Source organism: Anguilla anguilla, chromosome 11 (genome assembly GCF_013347855.1).
Source record: "Anguilla anguilla isolate fAngAng1 chromosome 11, fAngAng1.pri, whole genome shotgun sequence".
NCBI classification, from domain to species: Eukaryota; Metazoa; Chordata; class Actinopteri; order Anguilliformes; family Anguillidae; genus Anguilla; species Anguilla anguilla.
The window spans coordinates 33,836,843-33,858,713 of NC_049211.1; the positions used below are offsets into that span (position 1 = coordinate 33,836,843).

Consider the following 21,871-nt stretch of genomic DNA (forward strand, 5'->3'; position numbering starts at 1 on the left):
CTCCCCTCGTTTGGAATACTCCTCCCTTCTCTCTCTCTCCCTCTCTCTCTCTCTCTCTCTCTCTGTCTCTCTCCTGTCTCTCTGTACTTTGAGCTGAGTGATATTGGTAGCATGTCCTATTTGAAACACCATACTTATGGTTTCCTGTGCACTGATTGAACACCCCCTCCTCGTGTTTGCATGCATGTGTGCGTATGTGTGTGTTTGTGCATGCATGCGTGTGTATGTGTGTGTGCTTCATGTCCTCATCATGTTAGTGAGTATTTGAGGTGGGAAGGGCAGGGCTCTGTGGTTGTGTGGTCTGACCCCCCCCCCCCCCCCCCCCCCAGTCTAGCAGGCTTGTTTAGTGGTCTTCTTTAATTGGGCATTGTGCTTTTAATTGGCCTAACTGACAGTGTTCATTAATCTCTCTGGGGTACCAGAGGAGTACTGAAACTGCTGGTCTTGAGCTGGGGTGTTTCTTCGCCGAAATTATTAGCTTTAAAGTACAAGCTAACTACGGGGAATAGATCGATAAAAGAGAGAACGAATGTCAGAAATTATGTTTTGATATCTGATGTACTTTCAATGTTTTATTGCCTTATTAATGAAAAACATCGAGAAAAAAGTTGTGTTATTTTAACTAAATGATGTAGGCTGTCCTGGATTATATGGAGAGCTATAGTTTCTGCAACCTGGGAGGAAGCAAATAATTTCTAGTGCAGCTAATTGGCCTATAGAATCTATTATAGAATACCTCAGCCAAGTACAGTCATTGTGTATGCTTACGTCATAACAAAAATAAATCGAACTACTTGTATTAATGCAGTAGCCTCTCTGAAAATAATTTCTCTACAGTATAGTTAACCTAGCCCTAAAAAAAAGCTTATTAGCTCAAAAGAAGTTACCATTGATTAAGAGAAAAACATTGCATTGTTGTATTATCATCAGTAGTTGTTTTGTGCTTTGGAACTGTTCATTTTGGTGAGGTCCATAAAATAAATTAGTTAACTGGAAGCCTGACAACCAGGAGGAACGGCCATGATGTTAACAGTCAGAAAGGACAGCCGATGCTGCTAGAATTCATGCTAAAAAAAAAAAAGACAACGGGATGGCTTCACAAAATCGATTGCGTAATACCAAAGTGAGATATCTTTTTAGCACAATGAATTCAGTTGTCCTCTCTGTTATTTTTTTGGCCTTGTCGCCTTCTTGTGGAAACGTTTCCCGTCTTTTAAAAGTATCCTCCAGTGTTCTCTGCTCAGCTGCGGTCTTGTTTTGGGTGAATCACGAGAAGTCGGAGCAGCGTTTCTTCAGGTGCTTTACGAAATTCTTTTTGTCAAGAGGCTGTGCTAATGCCTCCTCTTGAAACTCTGGCATTGCAAAGCGGTCATGGGACTGCTTTGGGATTCCACTTTGTGAAAGTTCCACTCAGCAGACATTTGCTGCAGATAGCGGTTAGTTTCATAGACAACCGCTTCGTTCGTGGTGGCGAATGGGGAGTGCTTGTTCACGGGGGCGATGCGCCTAGCGACGTGTCCTAGCTGAGGCCCGATCCTTAAAATGTGGTGGTATCATGAGCCAATACCAATCCAGGACATCCCTACCGCACACAACAGGTTGTCTGGGGGGGAGGGGGTTGGAATACATGGCCCACCGCCGAGCCAATCGGGTCGCTTCTTACCACTGAAAACTGTTCTGCTTCAAGGGTAAAGCAGTAATACGCGGCAAAGCTGGGTTTGATGCGCTGGAAAACATGCTTACGGCTGATGTTTTCTCCTCCCTGGTCCCATTTCACAGAGGGGTTTTTGTCTGGGTGTCAAAGAAGGTCACCTGTGCATGGATGGTTTCTGATGTAGTCATTTTAAGGAAGGTCAGTGGTAGGTGATAGGTGTGTACTGTAATTCTGCTAAGGAAGGTCACCCGTGCACGTATGGTGTGTGATGTAATCAGTCTAAGGAAGGTCACCAGTAGATGGATGCTGTGTGGTGGAGTTCTGCTAAGGAAGGTCACCTGTGCGTGGATGGTGTGTGATGTAGTCTGTCTAAGGAAGGTCACCAGTAGATGGATGCTGTGTGGTGTAGTTCTGCTAAGGAAGGTCACTCGTGCATGGATGGTGTGTGATGTAGTCAGTCTAAGGAAGGTCACCAGTAGATGGATGCTGTGTGGTGGAGTTCTGCTAAGGAAGGTCAACTGTGCATGGATGGTGTGTGATGTAGTCCTGCTAAGTGCAGAAAGCCAGTCCAGTGGCAGAGTAACTCTCAGCTGAAGCTCTAGTGATAGATTCTCTGGTCTTTACATGATCCGGATGGCTTGTCCGATTGACTGAGTTTGCTGCGCCAGCCAGTCCGCATGTAATATAGGTCAGTGAAACTGCACTGCATCAGTGCACTTCTGATCCAAAGAATGAGCCGGGCTCTCTGTAGGTGTGCGATGTGCTTAAGGGGGTGTGGCCTGGCTGTTCTGGACCCGCCCAGCTCTGACCGCCAGTCAGCAGCCACGGGAGCAAGCAACACAGGGGGAGGAGCTCAGTGGGCATTGTGTGACTTTTTACTACTTCAGTCAGTTTTAAACTGCTTCCGCTGTTCTGATTGGAGCCTGCCTTGCTTGTGTCTTCCAGTATGACTATGACGGGAATGACATCAGTGACCTGCCGGTGGACCTGTCCGTGGTGTGGAATGGAAACTTTGTCATCGACAACCCCTACAATATCCAAGGTAACCCACCATAGTTTCAAAGGTACCCACTCTGATCTCCATAGTAAACCATTGAAATAACCAAGGTAACCTCTACAGTGTCCAAGGTAACATCTAAAATATCAGAGGTAACCGTGACTCGCCACCCCCTCCCTCACCCCATCTCATGAGCCCTATTCGTCCCTCAGCCCAATCTCTCTGACCCCTTTCTATCCCAGGTAACAGGCATGAAAACCATTTCACACGCCTTTTTTTCAACTGGAACTTTCACTTTTACACACGCTGTGACATTGTCTGGTTTGTCGTTTGAATTGGCCTAAAAGTCAAGTTGGCTTGCCATTATGTAATCACTAACACTGACTCAGAAAAGGCAAAAAAACTCAAATGTAAGTCAGTGGTAGCAAAGATGATTCCAACACTGTTACTGGTACTGCGAGACTAAATACATAAGACGGGAAGAGCACTGCACTTCTGCATTATGAGAGGAAGTGGTCCTCTAACACAGGAAGTTTCTGTCTACCCCATGGGAAGTGTCTTTCTGGTACACAGGAAATGTCTCTACTACTGTAGGAAATATCTGAGGTGTCTCTAACAGACAGGAAATGTCTGATACACATGAAGTGTCTATTACACGCAGAGTATCCAAAGGGAGTGTCTATCAACACACAGATAGTGTCTGTCTGAAGTCTTTCTCTCTGACTGGGGGAGAATGCAGGCATGTGTAACTTTGGAAGCGAATTTAAACGGTTAATTGTGAACAGGGTCGTCAGTATCGTCCTCCAGCTTTGCAGCATTAGCCAAATCCCGGTTGTAAAAAGTTCACTTGAGTTCCCCTGCCTTTTCTGTCTGATTTGGGTTCAAATGCGTATCCCAACCCATTTGGCAAGGCTGGCGGAGACTGAGGACCCAACCGGACCACCTCACCTGCGCGGTTCGCTACACTGTTCACCTGCTCGTTTCTGACTCTGACCTCTAAAAGGGCACGTTGTCTGAGCTCCTGTACCTGCAGCTGCTGGCCTTCCTGTCTGTCTGTGTGCCCCCCCCCCCCCCCCCCCCCCCCCCACTCCACCCCACCCCCCCACCCCACCGCAGCCACCCCGGGGGGAGGGGAGGACAGTCAGTGTAAAGTCACAGCACAGAAGGCCGCGGTGAATAATTACCCCTGAAATAGTGCGCGCTCATTAATGCCGTTGATGAATCGCTGCTGCGGGGAGCTCGCTTCTCTTATAGATGAGAGAACAAACCCCCCAAAATGGCCCCCAAAAACCTGCGCCGGCCAGCGCCTCGCTCCTCTCGCTGCGTACGGGGGGGGGGGGGGGGGGGGGGGGGTGGGGGGGAGCCGACGACAGTTCTGAGGTCCGTCTGGAGGAAAAAAAACAAGTTTCTGTCGCCGCGGAATTGGCGGCGCAGTCTGAGTGTTCCATATTTAGAAACCTGGCAGACGCCAGAAACCTTAAAACTGCTCTGCCTGCTGTGATTGGTCCTTCTGAGTGCTCCCTCTGCTGCTTTCTGTGGTCTTTCTCGCACGCGTGCCGTCCTTCTTTTTTCAGCTCCTTGTCGACTTTTCCCTCTTACAGTCATTATGCCTTGTTTTTCTCAGGCTTTCCTCCTAGTATTCTCTCTCTCTCTCTCTCTCTCTCTCTCTCTCTCTCTCTCTCTCTCTCTCTCTCTCTCTCTCTCTCTGTCTCTCTCTCTCTCTCTCTCTCCCTTCTGTATTTTTTCCCATTTTCCTTTCTCACCGTGTCTCGTTCCCTCTCTCATCCCTCCCCTTCTCTGTCTCCCCTACCCTATCTCTCCCTCTGAACTCTTTCTGAGTGATCCATCTCCGCTGCTGGCCTGGGGAGGTCGTGCCTGGTTGTAGCAGGGATATGTTAATGTAATTAAATCATTAATTTAGTTCAGTTTAATTAGCGCGGGGCTACTCGAGCTCAGCCGCGACAGATCAGATTAGTGGCAGGCCGTGGTGAACGAGCTCCTTTGAAGTTCCACAGCTGCCCAGAACCCCACACGTCGTGCTCTCCGCATTCTCACTGCCTCCTGCAGAAAAAAGATTATATCTCTCAGAGTTACAGGAGCTATGGAACTTCCATGTACACAATATCCTCTACGAGTTACAGGAACTACGGAACTTCCATGTACACAATACCCTCTAAGAGTTACAGGAGCTACGAAGGTTCTATGTACACACAATATTCTCTAAGAGTTACAGGAGCTATGGAACTTCCATGTACACAATATCCTCTTAGAGTTACAGGAGCTACGAAACTTCCATGTACACACAATTAGTTATCGTTGTTGGTTTGAGACTTTATTTTCCGTCTGATACCGGCGCTTTGGCGTTTCTCCGTCGGCCATCTGCTCACGCACGGCGTTGACGGCAGCCGTTTGTCACCGGGGTGCGAGGCTCTGGAGATGGAGGATCTCGCCTCGTATCCGAAAAACGCACTTTTTCCTCACTCTGTTTTTTCAAGTTCCGCTTCCTTCACTGCAAACATACTCAAACCCGTTTCTCTCTCCCTCTCTCTCCTTCTCTGCTCTCTCTCTCTCCTCTCTCCTAGCTCACCTGTATAAGTGCTACGCCCTGCGGGACAGCTGTGGCATGTGCCTGAAGGCCGACCCGCAGTTCGAGTGCGGCTGGTGCGTCCAGGAGAGGAAGTGCTCGCTCCGGCAGGAGTGCGCCCCCCTGGAGAGCTCCTGGATGCACGCCGCGGCGGGGAACAGCCGCTGCACGCACCCCAAAATCGCCAAGGTGAGAACAGCCGCTGCACGCACCCCAAAATCACCACGTGTGAGAACAAACACTGAATGCACCCCAAAATCACCAGTGTGAGAATAGACACTGAATGCACCCCAGAATCGCCAAGGGGAGAAATGTGCTGCCACAGCCCATACCAGTATCCAGCAAGCATATGCTCACACCCTTGTCCGAGATCAGCACACAGACGCGCAAGCATGCATTCACATCCAGCTCTGGTCTGTAGTAACAGTGTAATGGTACTGTTCTGGTCTGTGTAACTGAAATAGTGCTGTTCTGGTCTGTGTAACTGAAATAGTGCTGTTCTGGTCTGTGGTAATAGTGTAATAGCGCTGCTCTAGTCTGTAATAACAGTGCAATAGTGCTGTTCTGGTCTGTAATAACAGTGTAATAGCACTGCTGTTGTCCTTTAGTAGCAGTGTAATAGCACCACTGTGGCCCGCTAGTAACAGTGTTATAGCTCTGTTCTGTGTAGTAACAGTGCAATAGCGCTGCTCTGTGTAGTAACTGTTATAGCTCTGTTCTGTGTAGTAACAGTGTAATAGCATTGCTTTGTGTAGTAACAGTGTAATAGCACTGTTTTGTGTAGTAACAGTGTAATAGCTCTGTTCTGTGTAGTAACAGTGTTATAGCATTGCTTTGTGTAGTAACAGTGTTATAGCACTGTTCTGTGTAGTAACAGTGATGTTGCACTCGTCTGGTCTGTAGTAACAGTGTAATAGCGCTGTTCTGTGTAATAACAGTGTTATAGCACTGCTCTGGTCTGTACTAAGTTACCAGAAAGGAACTTCAATTGACACAGCTCTGTTTCACATATTTCCTCTGGTGAAAACCCAGTTAATTGAAATGAGAGATTCTCCATCTCATTTAACTGCACATCTCACTTGCAGACACACGACTCAGTTTCCTTAGATGCCCATATACGCAGATGCACTCAGGCACACACACGCACACACTCACACTCTTTCTCTGTTTTTGGCACACACACACATGCATGTATTTTCACTATTTTTCTTGCTCTCTTTCACACACACACAACACATACAGACACATACCTTAGAGCCAGCTCTGGTGTCAACACTTGAATTTAAATTAATATGAAATCAGTTATCCAACTGACTTCCTTTTAAGTAGTGACATTGAGCAACACAAGTGCTTTAATTGATGTATGTGTGTGTGTGCCTATGTATGAGTGTTTCAGTGTATGTGTGTGTGTAAATGAGTGCTTGTGTGTGTGTGTGTGTGCGTGCGTGCGTGCGTGCATTGTTATGAATGTTTACGTGTCTCTTGAAAGCATTTCATGATTTTCATGACAAAAATGTTAGTAAGAAATATGGAAATTTCAATGGACTTTGTAAGAAATTTAAATAGACTTACTTCCACATTAATATATGCACTGTGGAGTCATACAGCAGTGGGTAAGATAATCTGTGTGTGTGTGTGAATGTCTGTGAGACTCAGTAACTGAGACTCTGTTTGCATATATAAAATATTTGTGTACATGAGCGAAAAAGAGGGGAACAACAGAGAGAGAGAGGGAGGAAGGGGGAGAGCTGTGCTGACTGAACATGCGGTGCTTTTTTTTCCCCACAAAATAAGTGAGAATACAATTGACTTAACGATAGAAATAGAACTGCAGGGGAGCAGCAATCTGCCCCGGGGAGATATCAGAACAGACAGCAGCTGCATTTCTGCAGCGGGAAGGTAGGGGGCGACGTACTCCTGAAAGGCCCCGGCCTCAGCGAGCGGGAGTGTGCCTGATGTCACGTCAGTGCAGCGAAACGTACGGCTTGGCGGATCATGGCCCGTACCTATACAGCACCTGGAGTTTGGCACCTTTCAGTGTACCTGCATAAATGACCACAGATTCTCAGCACTTAACAACATTAACTTCTGTACCCACTGACCTCGTTTAAATGAAGGTACAGAAATAAACGCTCACATACAGACACACACACACACACACACACATACACACACACACACACACACACACACACACACACACACACACACACACACACATGCTCACATACATACACACACACACACACACACACACACACACACACATACACACACACACACACACACACACACACACACACACACATGCTCACATACATACACACACACACACACACACACTCACACACATGCTCTCACACACACACACGCTCACACACACACACACGCTCACACACACGCACACACACACACACACACGCTCACACACACACACACACACACACACACACATATGCTCACGCACACACACACACACACACGCTTACACACAGGTGCATTCCTGCCCCAGGCTGTCTGTTTTTGGTGTGTCTGTCTGCAGCACACCTCACACCTCACGACAGGGCACGCCGGCGCTGTTTCAGACTGGGCGTGGCCCTTTGCGGGCGTGGCACTTCCTCCCTGTGACATTCGCCCCGGGTGCCCTCGCTCCGGCGGCCCTCGGGCGCGTCGCTGTGTGACCGCGGCGGTCTCCCGGCAACGGCGCGGCCGCCGTTAAGAGCTCCTCGCTAACGACAGTAGCGTTAGCGCTATCCGGGCCCGCGGCGGTAAATGGGCGTGGGAGCGGCCGCCCCGCCCCGCCCGTTATTTCCACCTCCCCCTCGGACCGCGGCGGCGGCGGCGGCGGCGGGCGGGTGAACGGGGAAGCAGCCGAGCTGTGAAATTACCCATAATTACATCGTGATTGTTGTTACCGCCGCCGATCGGCACGCCACATCAGTCTCCATATTTGTTTTGTCACGCCACACCTGTCCCTTTTATGAGGAATAATTCGGCTAAATAAATCACATTATCCCCGCGGCCCGCACTCTCCACAGCAGGGTAATAAGTTTCAATTAAGGAGTGTGGAGGGGTGGGGGAGGGGAGGGGAGGGGAGTGGGGGGAGCGGGCGGGGGGCGAGAACGGTGGGCTTTCGCCCCTGCGCTCCGCTCCACCGCTCTACAGCGAAGGGACATTACTCTCCATTAAAACCAGCGCTGTCAGATGTTTGGGGGCTCTCCGTGTGGGGGTGGGGCGAGACTGGGGGGGTGGAGAGGGGAATTTTTGACCCGGTGCGCGCAACCCTCGTTCTGAGGGGGGCGGAGCTTTGCGTTCTAGGGGCGGGGCTAGAAGGGAAGGGAAGGGTGGGGGACGGGAGGGGAGGGACAGCCGCAGCTGTGCTGTACGCTGGAGCGTTTAGGACCGTCATGGCTGACTCCACGACCTGAACATGACCGCTCTCCACGCCTGGGTCCAGCGCTAGCCCCTACCTGGTCCTGTCTCTGTTACCCACTCCCACTCTGACTCTCAGAGGTCTGTCAGTAGAACAAGGGGGCGTAAATGGAAATTAACAAAAGGTAAATTCCACAGAAACACTGGGAAGTACTTTTTCACACCGAGTAGTATGTCGTGTCATAGAGGCATAATCTCTGGTCGTGTCGAGACCAGGCTCGATACAGTGCTGGATACTATCTAGTTTGTAGGTAAAGCGAGAACTAGGTACACTTTAGCAGTAGGAACATGGTGTGCCGCATTGTTGGGCTGAATGGCCTGTTGTCATCGTTATGTTATGTTATGATCCTTTATGCTTTATCAGAGGTGTTACTGTACATCTGAACTACAGCTATAAAGAGAACTGTAATACATGTGGACAGATACATGCAAGGTCAGCATGAAAAATGTATGTTTGAGAAGTCTTTCCCTCTCCCCCTCGCTTTCTCTGCAGCTGTCCCCGGAGACGGGGCCCAGGCAGGGGGGCACGCTGCTCACCATCACTGGGGAGAACCTGGGCCTGCATTTCCCGGACATCCAGAACGGGGTGCGCCTGGGCAAAGTGCCGTGCCAGCCCCTCGAGGAGGAATACATCAGCGCAGAGCGGTGAGTCTCCGCCCCCTCGCAGAGCAGTGTGGCTCCACCCCCTCTTTACCTTTGACCTTTAAGTACATCAGCGCAGAGCGGTGAGTCTCCACCCCCACGCAGAGCAGTGAGGCTCCGCCCCCCTTTACCTTTGACCTTTAAGTACATCAGCGCAGAGCGGTGAGGCTCCGCCCCCTACGTAGAGACTACATAGAAGAGAGGGTGTATTAGTGTCTTATAGAGACTACATAGAGGAGGGGGCATATTACTGTCTTATAGAGACTACATAGAGGAGAGGGTGAATTAGTGTCTTATAGAGAGGAGGGGGCATATTACTGTCTTATAGAGACTACATAGAGGAGGGGGCATATTACTGTCTTATAGAGACTACATAGAGGAGGGGGCATATTACTGTCTTATAGAGACTACATAGAGGAGGGGTCATATTACTGTCTTATAGAGACTACATAGAGGAGGGGGCATATTACTGTCTTATAGAGACTACATAGAGGAGGGGGCATATTACTGTCTTATAGAGACTACATAGAGGAGGGGGCATATTACTGTCTTATAGAGACTACATAGAGGAGGGGTCATATTACTGTCTTATAGAGACTACATAGAGGAGGGGGCATATTACTGTCTTATAGAGACTACATAGAGGAGGGGGCATATTACTGTCTTATAGAGACTACATAGAGGAGGGGTCATATTACTGTCTTATAGAGACTACATAGAGGAGGGGGCATATTACTGTCTTATAGAGACTACATAGAGGAGGCAGCATATTACTGTCTTATAGAGACTACATAGAGGAGGTGGCATATTACTGTCTTATAGAGACTACATAGAGGAGGGGACATATTACTGTCTTATAGAGACTACATAGAGGAGGGGGCATATTACTGTCTTATAGAGACTACATAGAGGAGGGGGCATATTACTGTCTGATAGAGACTACATAGAGGAGGGAGCATATTACTGTCTTATAGAGACTACATAGAGGAGGGGTCATATTACTGTCTTATAGAGACTACATAGAGGAGGGGGCATATTACTGTCTTATAGAGACTACATAGAGGAGGGGGCATATTACTGTCTTATAGAGACTACATAGAGGAGGGGTCATATTACTGTCTTATAGAGACTACATAGAGGAGGGGTCATATTACTGTCTTATAGAGACTACATAGAGGAGGCGGCATATTACTGTCTTATAGAGACTACATAGAGGAGGGGGCATATTACTGTCTTATAGAGACTACATAGAGGAGGGGGCATATTACTGTCTTATAGAGACTACATAGAGGAGAGGGTGTATTAGTGTCTTATAGAGACTACATAGAGGAGAGGGTGTATTAGTGTCTTATAGAGACTACATAGAGGAGAGGGTGTATTAGTGTCTTATAGAGACTACATAGAGGAGAGGGTGTATTAGTGTCTTATAGAGACTACATAGAGGAGAGGGTGTATTAGTGTCTTATAGAGACTACATAGAGGAGGGGGCATATTACTGTCTTATAGAGACTACATAGAGGAGGGGGCATATTACTGTCTTATAGAGACTACATAGAGGAGGGGGCATATTACTGTCTTATAGAGACTACATAGAGGAGGCTGCATATTACTGTCTTATAGAGACTACATAGAGGAGAGGGTGTATTAGTGTCTTATAGAGACTACATAGAGGAGAGGGTGTATTAGTGTCTTATAGAGACTACATAGAGGAGAGGGTGTATTAGTGTCTTATAGAGACTACATAGAGGAGAGGGTGTATTAGTGTCTTATAGAGACTACATAGAGGAGAGAGTGTATTAGTGTCTTATAGAGACTACATAGAGGAGGGGGCATATTACTGTCTTATAGAGACTACATAGAGGAGGGGGCATATTACTGTCTTATAGAGACTACATAGAGGAGGGGGCATATTACTGTCTTATAGAGACTACATAGAGGAGAGGGCATATTACTGTCTTACAGAGACTACATAGAGGAGGCGGCATATTACTGTCTTATAGAGACTACATAGAGGAGGGGGCATATTACTGTCTTATAGAGACTACATAGAGGAGGGGGCATATTACTGTCTTATAGAGACTACATAGAGGAGGGAGCATATTACTGTCTTATAGAGACTACATAGAGGAGGGGGCATATTACTGTCTTATAGAGACTACATAGAGGAGGCAGCATATTACTGTCTTATAGAGACTACATAGAGGAGGGGGCATATTACTGTCTTATAGAGACTACATAGAGGAGGGGGCATATTACTGTCTTATAGAGACTACATAGAGGAGGGGGCATATTACTGTCTTATAGAGACTACATAGAGGAGGCAGCATATTACTGTCTTATAGAGACTACATAGAGGAGGGGTCATATTACTGTCTTATAGAGACTACATAGAGGAGGGGGCATATTACTGTCTTATAGAGACTACATAGAGGAGGGGGCATATTACTGTCTTATAGAGACTACATAGAGGAGGGGGCATATTACTGTCTTATAGAGACTACATAGAGGAGGGGGCATATTACTGTCTTATAGAGACTACATAGAGGAGGGGGCATATTACTGTCTTATAGAGACTACATAGAGGAGGGGTCATATTACTGTCTTATAGAGACTACATAGAGGAGGGGGCATATTACTGTCTTATAGAGAATACATAGAGGAGGGGGCATATTACTGTCTTATAGAGACTACATAGAGGAGGGGGCATATTACTGTCTTATAGAGACTACATAGAGGAGAGGGTGTATTAGTGTCTTATAGAGACTACATAGAGGAGGGGGCATATTACTGTCTTATAGAGACTACATAGAGGAGGGGGCATATTACTGTCTTATAGAGACTACATAGAGGAGGGGGCATATTACTGTCTTATAGAGACTACATAGAGGAGGCAGCATATTACTGTCTTATAGAGACTACATAGAGGAGGGAGCATATTACTGTCTTATAGAGACTACATAGAGGAGGGGTCATATTACTGTCTTATAGAGACTACATAGAGGAGGGAGCATATTACTGTCTTATAGAGACTACATAGAGGAGGGGGCATATTACTGTCTTATAGAGACTACATAGAGGAGGGGGCATATTACTGTCTTATAGAGACTACATAGAGGAGGGGGCATATTACTGTCTTATAGAGACTACATAGAGGAGGGGGCATATTACTGTCTTATAGAGACTACATAGAGGAGGGGGCATATTACTGTCTTATAGAGACTACATAGAGGAGGGGGCATATTACTGTCTTATAGAGACTACATAGAGGGAACTGTTTGACACGCCCTGTCTGTCATTGCAGTTCATGGCTTATATGGAGACAGTCTGGATTTTTGGGGGTGGTGAGAGGTTGGGGTTGATGTGGAGGTTTCTTATCGTACACTGTGTGGAACCCGAGCTCTGTCAGCCCTCAGACTTCCTGCTTCTCACGGCCCTAGTTGTTTACGCACGGCCCAGCTGAAAGAGCACTTTACAGCCAGCCGTAGTACCGATTCTCATTTTTAATTTTAAATTAACTTTCTTTCATTCTTCTTTGTTACGGTTATTGTGATATTTGCTCCCGGTTTTAATTTCCGCAAGGACATGCAATTATGCACGCTGTCCGGATCTTAAAACATTTTAATTAACCTAGCAGTCTGTTTGGACCGATAGCGGTCCAGCTGGAAGCCTGGGGGAGCGGGGGGGACGGGGTGAACGTAACGGGCCATGTTTGTGCCCGCGAGTGTTTCTGCCTGTACTGGCCTGTGTGTCTGTACGAGCCTGTCTGTCTGTACAGGCCTGTGTGTCTGTACGAGCATGTCTGTCTGTACGAGCGTGTCCGTCTGTACGAGCCCGTCTGTCTGTACAAGCCTGTCTGTCTGTACGAGCGTGTCTGTCTGTACAAGCGTGTCTGTCTGTACGAGCCTGTCTGTTTGTACGAGCCTGTCTGTCTGTACGAGCCTGTGTGTACAAGCCTGTCTGTCTGTACGAGCATGTCTGTCTGTACAAGCCTGTCTGTCTGTACGAGCGTGTCCGTCTGTACAAGCCTGTCTGTCTGTACAAGCGTGTCTGTCTGTACGAGCCTGTCTGTCTGTACGAGCCTGTGTGTCTGTACAAGCGTGTCTGTCTGTACAAGCGTGTCTGTCTGTACAAGCCTGTCTGTCTGTACAAGCGTGTCTGTCTGTACGGCCACCTGCAGGGAGAAAGCAGAACCTCCCCCTCACACCCCACACACACACACACACACACACACACAAACATACGTACACACACACACACACACACACACACACACACTCACATACACATACACTCACTCGCATGCACACACGAACACACACACACACATACACACACAAACACATAGACTCACACACATACTCAGTCACATCACATACTTCTACATGCACTTTTTCCACACAAACGCATACATACATATGCTCTGACACAAACGCACACCTCAGCTCTGTTCACTCGAGCCACATGTGTGTGTCCTCTGTAGCTTCATTTCCCTCCCTCTCTCTCTCCCCCTCTCCCCCTCTCCAGCCTGTCAATTTCCTTTCCAATTAAAGCACTCTATTGGCATGGCTTGTAACAGGTACATACTGTTGAGCATAAACAACAGTTGAGATCAAGAAGCCACTTTGTCAGATCTTACAAATTAGACCCAGCGATTACATTACCATTGATACCCTCAGTATTATGGGCTGCATTTGCGTTCAGCAAAGAATTAGTTACAGACTTAAACTGGAACCGGAATCTCCAGAAACACAAAACTGAAATGGATTAATTATTTGATAATGTAAATAATAAAATGATTAACAATGTGATCTCTCTCTCTTTCTCTCTTTTGCTCTCTCTCTCTCTCTCCCCCCCTCTCTCCCTCCCTCCCCCCTCCCTGTCCCTCCCTCCCTCCCTCCCTCTCAGCATCGTGTGCCAGCTGGCCGACGCCACCGGTTACCGTATCCAGGACGCGGCGGTGGAGGTGTGCGTGGGGAGCTGTGCGGCAGAGTACCGGGCCCTCTCCCCCAAGGCCTTCACCTTCGTGGTGAGCGCCCCCCCGCAAGGGCCCCCGCGGGGCCGGGCGAAGGGTGGGGGATGGGCGGAGTTAGGGCTGAGAATGGGTGGAGGAAGGGTGGACGAAGGGTGGGAAATTGGTGGACGAAGGGTGGAGGACGGGTGGGAGATGGGTGGAGGCAAGGTGGATGAAGGGCTGGAAATGGGTGGAGGAAGGGTGGAATTAGGGTGGAGGATGGGTGGCAAGTGGGAGGGGGATGAGTGGAGGAAGGGTGGAACAAGGTTGGGAGTGGGTAGATTTAAGACCGGTTCAGATCAAAAACTCAGCGGATAGGTTTTAGAAACTGAGAGTTTTAGAAAACATTTAGAAAAATTTTTGGAAGACATGTTTTTTCCTTGTCAGAATCACTGAGTTGTAACACATCTTCGGATGGCTGCTGTGGTCTCCATTTGTCAAATATTGTGTCCGAAGGGTGGTCTATAGAGATGGATCTGCTGAACTCCCCATAACTCGTGTGAAAGCAGCGCTTGTGTGTGTTAACCATCATTACGTCTTTACTGCCCTGTCTCCACTCTGACTGTGTTGTCTGCACTGTCTCAGTTTGATCTATACCAGGCTTAAGGCCGCAGTCTCTATGGTTTTTTTCCCAGTCCAGTCGACTCTACAGCAATAGATCAGCCACAGTACGCACTGTACCTTACACACTTTACCATACACACTGTACCTTACACACTTTACCATACACACTGCACCTTACACACTTTACCATACGCACTGTACCTTACACACTTTACCATACACACTGTACCTTACACACTTTACCATACACACTGTACCTTACACACTTTACCATACACACTGTACCTTACACACTTTACCATACACACTGCACCTTACACACTTTACCATACGCACTGTACCTTACACACTTTACCATACACACTGTACCTTACACACTTTACCTTACACACTTTACCATACACACTGTACCTTACACACTTTACCATACACACTGTACCTTACACACTTTACCATACACACTTTACCATATGCATTGTACCTTACACGCTATACCGTACACACTTTACCATACGCACTGTACCTTACACACTTTACCATACACACTGTACCTTACACACTTTACCATATGCATTGTACCTTACACGCTATACCGTACACACTCTACCGTACGCACTGTACTTTACATGCTGTAATGTACACAGTATAACCTACACACTGTACCTTACACACTGTAGCGTACGCGCTGTAACATTCGCACTGTTCCGTATGCTGAGCACTGTACCCAGAATATATGGGTAATGAAGCATGTTTAGTCGCATGTTTACACTGCACCGCCCCCCCCCACAAACCCACATGATTTATACCCATATTTGTAGCGGCGGCTCCAGGCTCTGAGCACGCCGAGCCTCGCGCTGGTATTTTAATCAGCGCTCGCGTCGCTCTCTCCTCGCGCTCCGGCACGTTCCGTTCATTCTCCTTCAGGGACGTTCGTAAGAGCCCCTACAGGAAGCGCTTTGCCCCCCCCCCCCTCTCCCCCCCCCCCCTCCCCTCCGCTCGTAAACGCGCACGCCGCCGCTTGTGCTCCGGCGAATCAAATCCGTCTTCATTCCGTCCCGATTTAATTCAATCCCAGCGACTGCGCCGCTCCGCCGGGGGACCGCTCGCGCGGAAAATGGCATCGCGTTCGCGCTCGCCGTCGGCGGCCCCGCGTCCCGTGAAACGCGAGGCTCGGCAGACGCTAATTCGGGATGCGCGGCGCGGCGCGGCGGCGGAGTCGCGCGTGTCTAAGCGGCGCAGAATGTCACATAAATGTCGAGAGTAAAAGGGGGCGAAGCGAGAGATGTTATCAGCGCACCGCAACACGACACACGCGGTGTTCAGAGAAAAAAAATGCAATTATGTTCACTTCCAGAAATTTTATTGTATTACCGTGCAATGAAATGAATGTTTTAAAGTACATTTGCAGACATACTATGGATTTTTGTTAGATTGTAGTATATTCCATTTCTTAACTATCTGGACTGATGGTGATCGAAAACAATAGTGAAACACAATGAAAAAAGACAACAGCGAAATGATGTTAAATTTGAGCTTGTATCTTATGGTTTTTATGTGTGTTTGATGTGCGCCCCCCCCCCCGCCCATCCCAGACCCCGTTTTTCACCCGGGTGCAGCCCATGCAGGGCCCTCTTTCCGGGGGAACCCGCATCACCATCGAGGGGAAAGACCTCAACTCAGGAAGCGGCGTGTCCATCAAAATCGGCCTGCGCCCCTGCCAGTTTGAGAGGTGAGCCCCTCCCCCCAGCCTGCTGCTAATGCTAATGCTACTCATTCCTTTTAAGGCTAGCCCCTCACCCCGAGCCTGCTGCTAATGCTAATGCTACTCATTCCTTTTAAGGCTAGCCCCTCACCCCGAGCCTGCTGCTAATGCTAATGCTACTCATGCCTTTTAGTGTGAACCCCTCCCCTCAAGCCTGCTGCTAATGCTAATGCTACTCATTCCTTTTAAGGCTAGCCCCTCACCCCGAGCCTGCTGCTAATGCTAATGCTACTCATTCCTTTCAGGGTGAGCTCCTCCCCCGAGCCTGCTGCTAATGCTAGGGCTACTCGTTTCTTTTAGTGTGAACCCCTCCCCTCAAGCCTGCTGCTAATGCTAATGCTACTCATTCCTTTTAGGTTAAGCCCCTCCCCCGAGCCTGCTGCTAATGCTATTGCTACTCATTCCTTTTGAGGCTAGCCCCTTCCCCCAAGCCTGCTACTACTGCTATCGCTAATCGTTCCTTTTAGGAAGCTTGTGCAGGTTTCTACCGCACCTCTGTTTTTTATGGTGAATTGCTGTATTTGGGGCATGAGGCGTGGTGGACTGCCACTCGATGAGCTGCCTGGTGGAGCGGATTTTCCTTGAGAATTAAAGCAGTTCAAGGATAATTAATTCTTTAAATTTTTTATTAATAGAAAGTGTTCATTTCGCATTGGAAGAAAAGGGGAAGTGATTTAAAGTTTGGCAGGGGTTATGGTTTTTAAATGGCTGAAAGCATTGAAAGGAAATCTAAAAACCCTGTATTCTGAGAAAAGTGTTAAGGCCACAAAGGAAATTGAGATAAAAGTGCCTGTTAAATGATAGGGTTTTAAATTCTGTATGGTTAAAATATGTAGGGAATTTAAATAAAATAAAAAAATATGAGAATCACTGTGTGCGACAGGTAGTCTGCCATGCCATAACATTTCAAAAACAAAAAGTTGGGTTGTCGCACTTTTATGACTTTCGGCAGCTAATTTCAATCTGTGCCCCTTGTTCAACTGAATTTTGTAATCCTCATTTTTAACCCCTTAAAAAAAAAGGAAAAATCTTAATTAGATTATATTAGGAGTCTTCTTCAGCTGAGCTTGTACAGATTAAGTGTAACTTCAGATTGGATTCAAATCACTCTGTTGGTTTGTATTTGAGCTCATCAGTTCAATCCACGTTATTATTTTTTTTAGCTCACATTGTAGTTGTTTGTCTAGAGAAGTTTCACATGAGAGTGCATTTATGGGGACCAAACACAGATGTGGTAAACTTCTACACGATTTCAACCCGGGTTACTGGAACCCTTTCCTTGGCTGAATTGTGCTCCCCTGTGTGGGGCTGCTTTGCACAGCTGGCACTGGTATGGTCCAAATTCAGTACCAGACTGTGGGGAAACAGAACCTTAACAGATACCAGACCATGGGGCCCATCCATGCACTGGAACAGAGTTTTAGCAGATACCAGACCATGGGGCCCATCCATGCACTAGGGCAGTGCCTGAGCAGATACCAGACCATGGGGCCCATCAACACACTAGAACAGTGCCTTATCAGATACCAGACCATGGGGCCCATCTATGCACTGGAACAGAGTTTTAGCAGATACCAGACCATGGGGCCCATCCATGCACTAGGGCAGTGCCTGAGCAGATACCAGACCATGGGGCCCATCAACACACTAGAACAGTGCCTTATCAGATACCAGACCATGGAGCCCATCCATATGCTAGAACAGTGCCTTATCAGATACCAGACCATGGGGCCCATCCATATGCTAGAACAGAGCCTTAAAAATATGAGCCACCTAGCAGCCCCCAGTCCCCATTTCTGTCCAGCAGAAACCTGAACAGAGCACGAGGGTGATGCGCCCTTCTTCCCATGTCATATTAAAATAAAAGTATCTGAGAAGGAGACGCAGAGATCATATTCACACAAGCATTTTTCTGAGCTCTTTGTGAAACACGTTGACAAATATCTGAATATCTCTTGTGTATTGCCACGTGTTAAGGGCCATTAGCAACACAATGGCGTGTTATGAATTGCGGGGCACGATAGGAATGCGTTCACTCCCGCGTTTGCATTGAGGCTTTTTCCGACTGTCGCCGATCCGTCATCAGTGTCACGCGCTGGGAGTCTCACGGGCGTCGGCTCGCATCTCCCGACGCGTTCAATCACAGCTCATTCTGCCGCCTCATCACAGCCTCTTTATTAGTGTTTATCATTGTTATTCTCATTTCCCATGAAAGGTTCATTCAGAGGCTTAATCTCTTGAGCAAGCGATCTCAATCCCCCAACCACCCACATGTGCCACTCACATGTGCACACACACCCTCATACACACACACACACACACATACGCACACGTGCACACACACACTCATACACACAGACATACGCACGCGCACACACACACTCATACACACACACACACATACGCACACGTGTACACACACACTCATACACACACACGCACACGAGCACACACGCACATACGCGCACGCTCACACACACATACGCACGCACACGCGCGTGCACACACACATACGCACACACACATACAAACACACGCGCGCACACACTCATACACACACGCACACGAGCATACACACACGCACACGTGCACACACACACGCACATGCGCACACACACACACACTCGTGCGGGCGCGTGCACACGCTCAGACTCTCGTTCTTTGTGTTCGCCTCGAGAAGCTTGTCAAAATATGTACGGTCTTCGGAGCTTCGCGCAGACGAGTGTTGTGAAAGCGGTTGCCGTGGAAACGGCGGAGACGTTCGCAGCGCGTCTCTGGCTGGTCTGGAGCAGACGAAATCGCTCCTCAGGCATCCGCACAAAAGTCTTTACTGTCCACTCTGTATTCCACGCTGTATAGACTGCTGTATATATACACGCACACGCACACACACATGCACACACACACGCATACACCCATACACATACACACGCACACACCCATGCACACACACACGCACACCCATACACACACACACGCACACACACACACACACACACACATACGCACGCACACGCACACACCCATACACATACACACGCACACACCCATGCACACACACACGCACACCCATACACACACACACACGCACACCCATACACACACACACATGCACACACACACACGTGAACATACACACACACACACACACAGACATACAACACACGCACACAGAGCATCTACTTAGATTTTATGGATTCTTGCCAGTGCATGCAGGCTCAAATGCAGTGGAATATGAGAATGGCATTAATAAGGGTGCGGATGCGTAGGCATGCTGAAGTCACACGCGTACACGCATGCAGAGTGGCAGACAGGTCGCGCAGCGCTACAGCTGAGCGCTCGTGAAGCGCTCGTGCTGGGAGAGGACCCGGGGGGACGCAGGGGCGGCGGGTTAGGGAGCGCCGAGGCTCGCGAGCGCTCGCGGGAGGGGCAGACGCCGTCGGAGTCTGCCAGCGTGCGCTCAAACGGCTGCTCGACAGTTAGACGCCGTCTCCAGGCTACCGCTGCTGAGTGACTGCGGGGTTCCACTTGTATCAACTGTACAGGGGTATGTGTGTGTGTGTGTGTGTGTGTGCGTGTGTGCGTGTGTGCGTGTGTGTGTGTGTGTGTGTGTGTGTGTGTGCATGTGTGTGTGTGTGGATGGGTAGGTGCGTGGTGATGTATGCACTGGGGAGTGTGTGTGTATGTGTGCACGTGTGTCGGTGAGTGTGAATGTGTGTGCGCGTGTGCATGCCTTAGTGTGTGGACAGTGTATGGCCAGTGTGTGTGGACAGTGTGTTTGCTTAAGGTAAAATTGGGGACATGTGTTGGAATACACACCAGTACATTGGGGTCGCCTTTCCAATTGGCGGGCAAAACCAATGTGTGTGTGAGTGTGTGTGTGTGTGTGTGAGTGTGTGTGCGTGCGTGTGTGCCTTAATGTGTGTACAGTTTCAGTTGCATCTGCAAATACTGATGTGTTCCTCGGAGGCTCCTCCCCTCTCCCTGTTGTTAGACCCCTGAGGGGGGCGTGTCTGTATTCGGGGCGTGGTCCCGTGTGCGGGCAGTGAGCGTGTGATCTAACCCCGCAGGAGGAGCAGCAAGGAGATCGTCTGCGCCACGCCGGCGGGGTCCGGCCCGGGAAGCTCGCCCGTCATGGTGGACATCAACTGGGCGGAGCTCCGCAACCCCGAGGTCAAGTTCAACTACACCGAGGACCCCACCATCCTCAAGATCGAGCCCGACTGGAGCATCGCCAGGTAGGGCACGGCGCGGCGGGCCGCGACCCAGTCACCTTCTGCATTTCCGTGCCTTGAGTCTGCCGCTCCTAATCTGTGGGTTAAATCGAGCGTTTCTGTGGAATCTACGGCCCGCTGAGCGATCGTAACTTTTGAGGTGGTTAACGCGGTCCTCTGGTCTGCTTGTGCTAAGCCCCAAAGCTTTTAAATGCTTTTTAAACGTGTGATATTGCTCTTAGGCCTTTCTTTAGGTAGTGTCCCATTACATTACATTACATTCATTTGGCAGACGCTTTTATCCAAAGCGACGTACAAAAAAGTGCATTTCATGGCCGTAGACAACTGCTAAACACGGGTTCAGTAAGGGGTTCAGTCCCTTTGAGAAATTGCGGGATGTGGTCTAGCATCTTTTGGGGCCACGAGGTGGTTGCAGCTGCCAAGTGAAGCTGGGCGGAGGGAGTCCGCACTCTTGTACTCTTGTAGGGCAGCAGAACACTTTACAAATCATACAACTGCTGGATATATCCCGAAGCAATCCAGGCAAGGAACTGTCTTCAGTGGTCACATCGGGGAAGTAACCCAGAAACCCCCACAGGATTCAAACCCAGGTCCTCACCGCCTCGGCCAGAGCGGCCTTTCCTGGTGACGGCGGGAGGACGGGGGCCCTCGAGGGGGAGGGTGATGAGTTAAGCGTTGGGTTTGCGCCCGCTGTAGAGCCGTAGCTCGCGGCGGCGGAAGAACACGGGCTGACCCCTTGTTTCCGCGGTGAAGGTCACACGCCGCGGTGAATAACCGCCTCCGGCCCTCTGCTCTGCCGTAATGGAGAAAGGTTGCGTTTCTGACCCGTCGAGCTCCGCTCGTTTGCTCCTTCTCTCGAGCGGAGGAAGCGGGAGGATGTGGGCGGCGGTTGGGTGATGAGGGGTGGGGGGGGCGGGGCTTATTGTCTCAGGTTGGGGGTCGGGCACAAGCCCTACGGGAACTTACAGGGAGCCGCCTGCCAATCCAGAG

At 49.0% G+C, this 21,871-nt stretch overlaps 1 protein-coding gene across 1 annotated transcript in view; it reads left to right on the forward strand.

Moving 5' to 3' along the window:
- The window catches only part of plxna1a (plexin A1a), a gene marked incomplete at its 5' end in the record, with an annotated part of 177,351 nt that overhangs the window by 127,729 nt on the left and 27,751 nt on the right, over positions 1 to 21,871 (forward strand). Inside the window, 6 exons of the mRNA XM_035382246.1 lie at positions 2,600 to 2,696; positions 5,234 to 5,424; positions 9,161 to 9,312; positions 14,215 to 14,335; positions 16,477 to 16,613; positions 20,717 to 20,884. Of these exons, the coding sequence (XP_035238137.1) occupies positions 2,600 to 2,696; positions 5,234 to 5,424; positions 9,161 to 9,312; positions 14,215 to 14,335; positions 16,477 to 16,613; positions 20,717 to 20,884 (866 nt within the window). The remainder of the gene's footprint in view (positions 1 to 2,599; positions 2,697 to 5,233; positions 5,425 to 9,160; positions 9,313 to 14,214; positions 14,336 to 16,476; positions 16,614 to 20,716; positions 20,885 to 21,871) is intronic.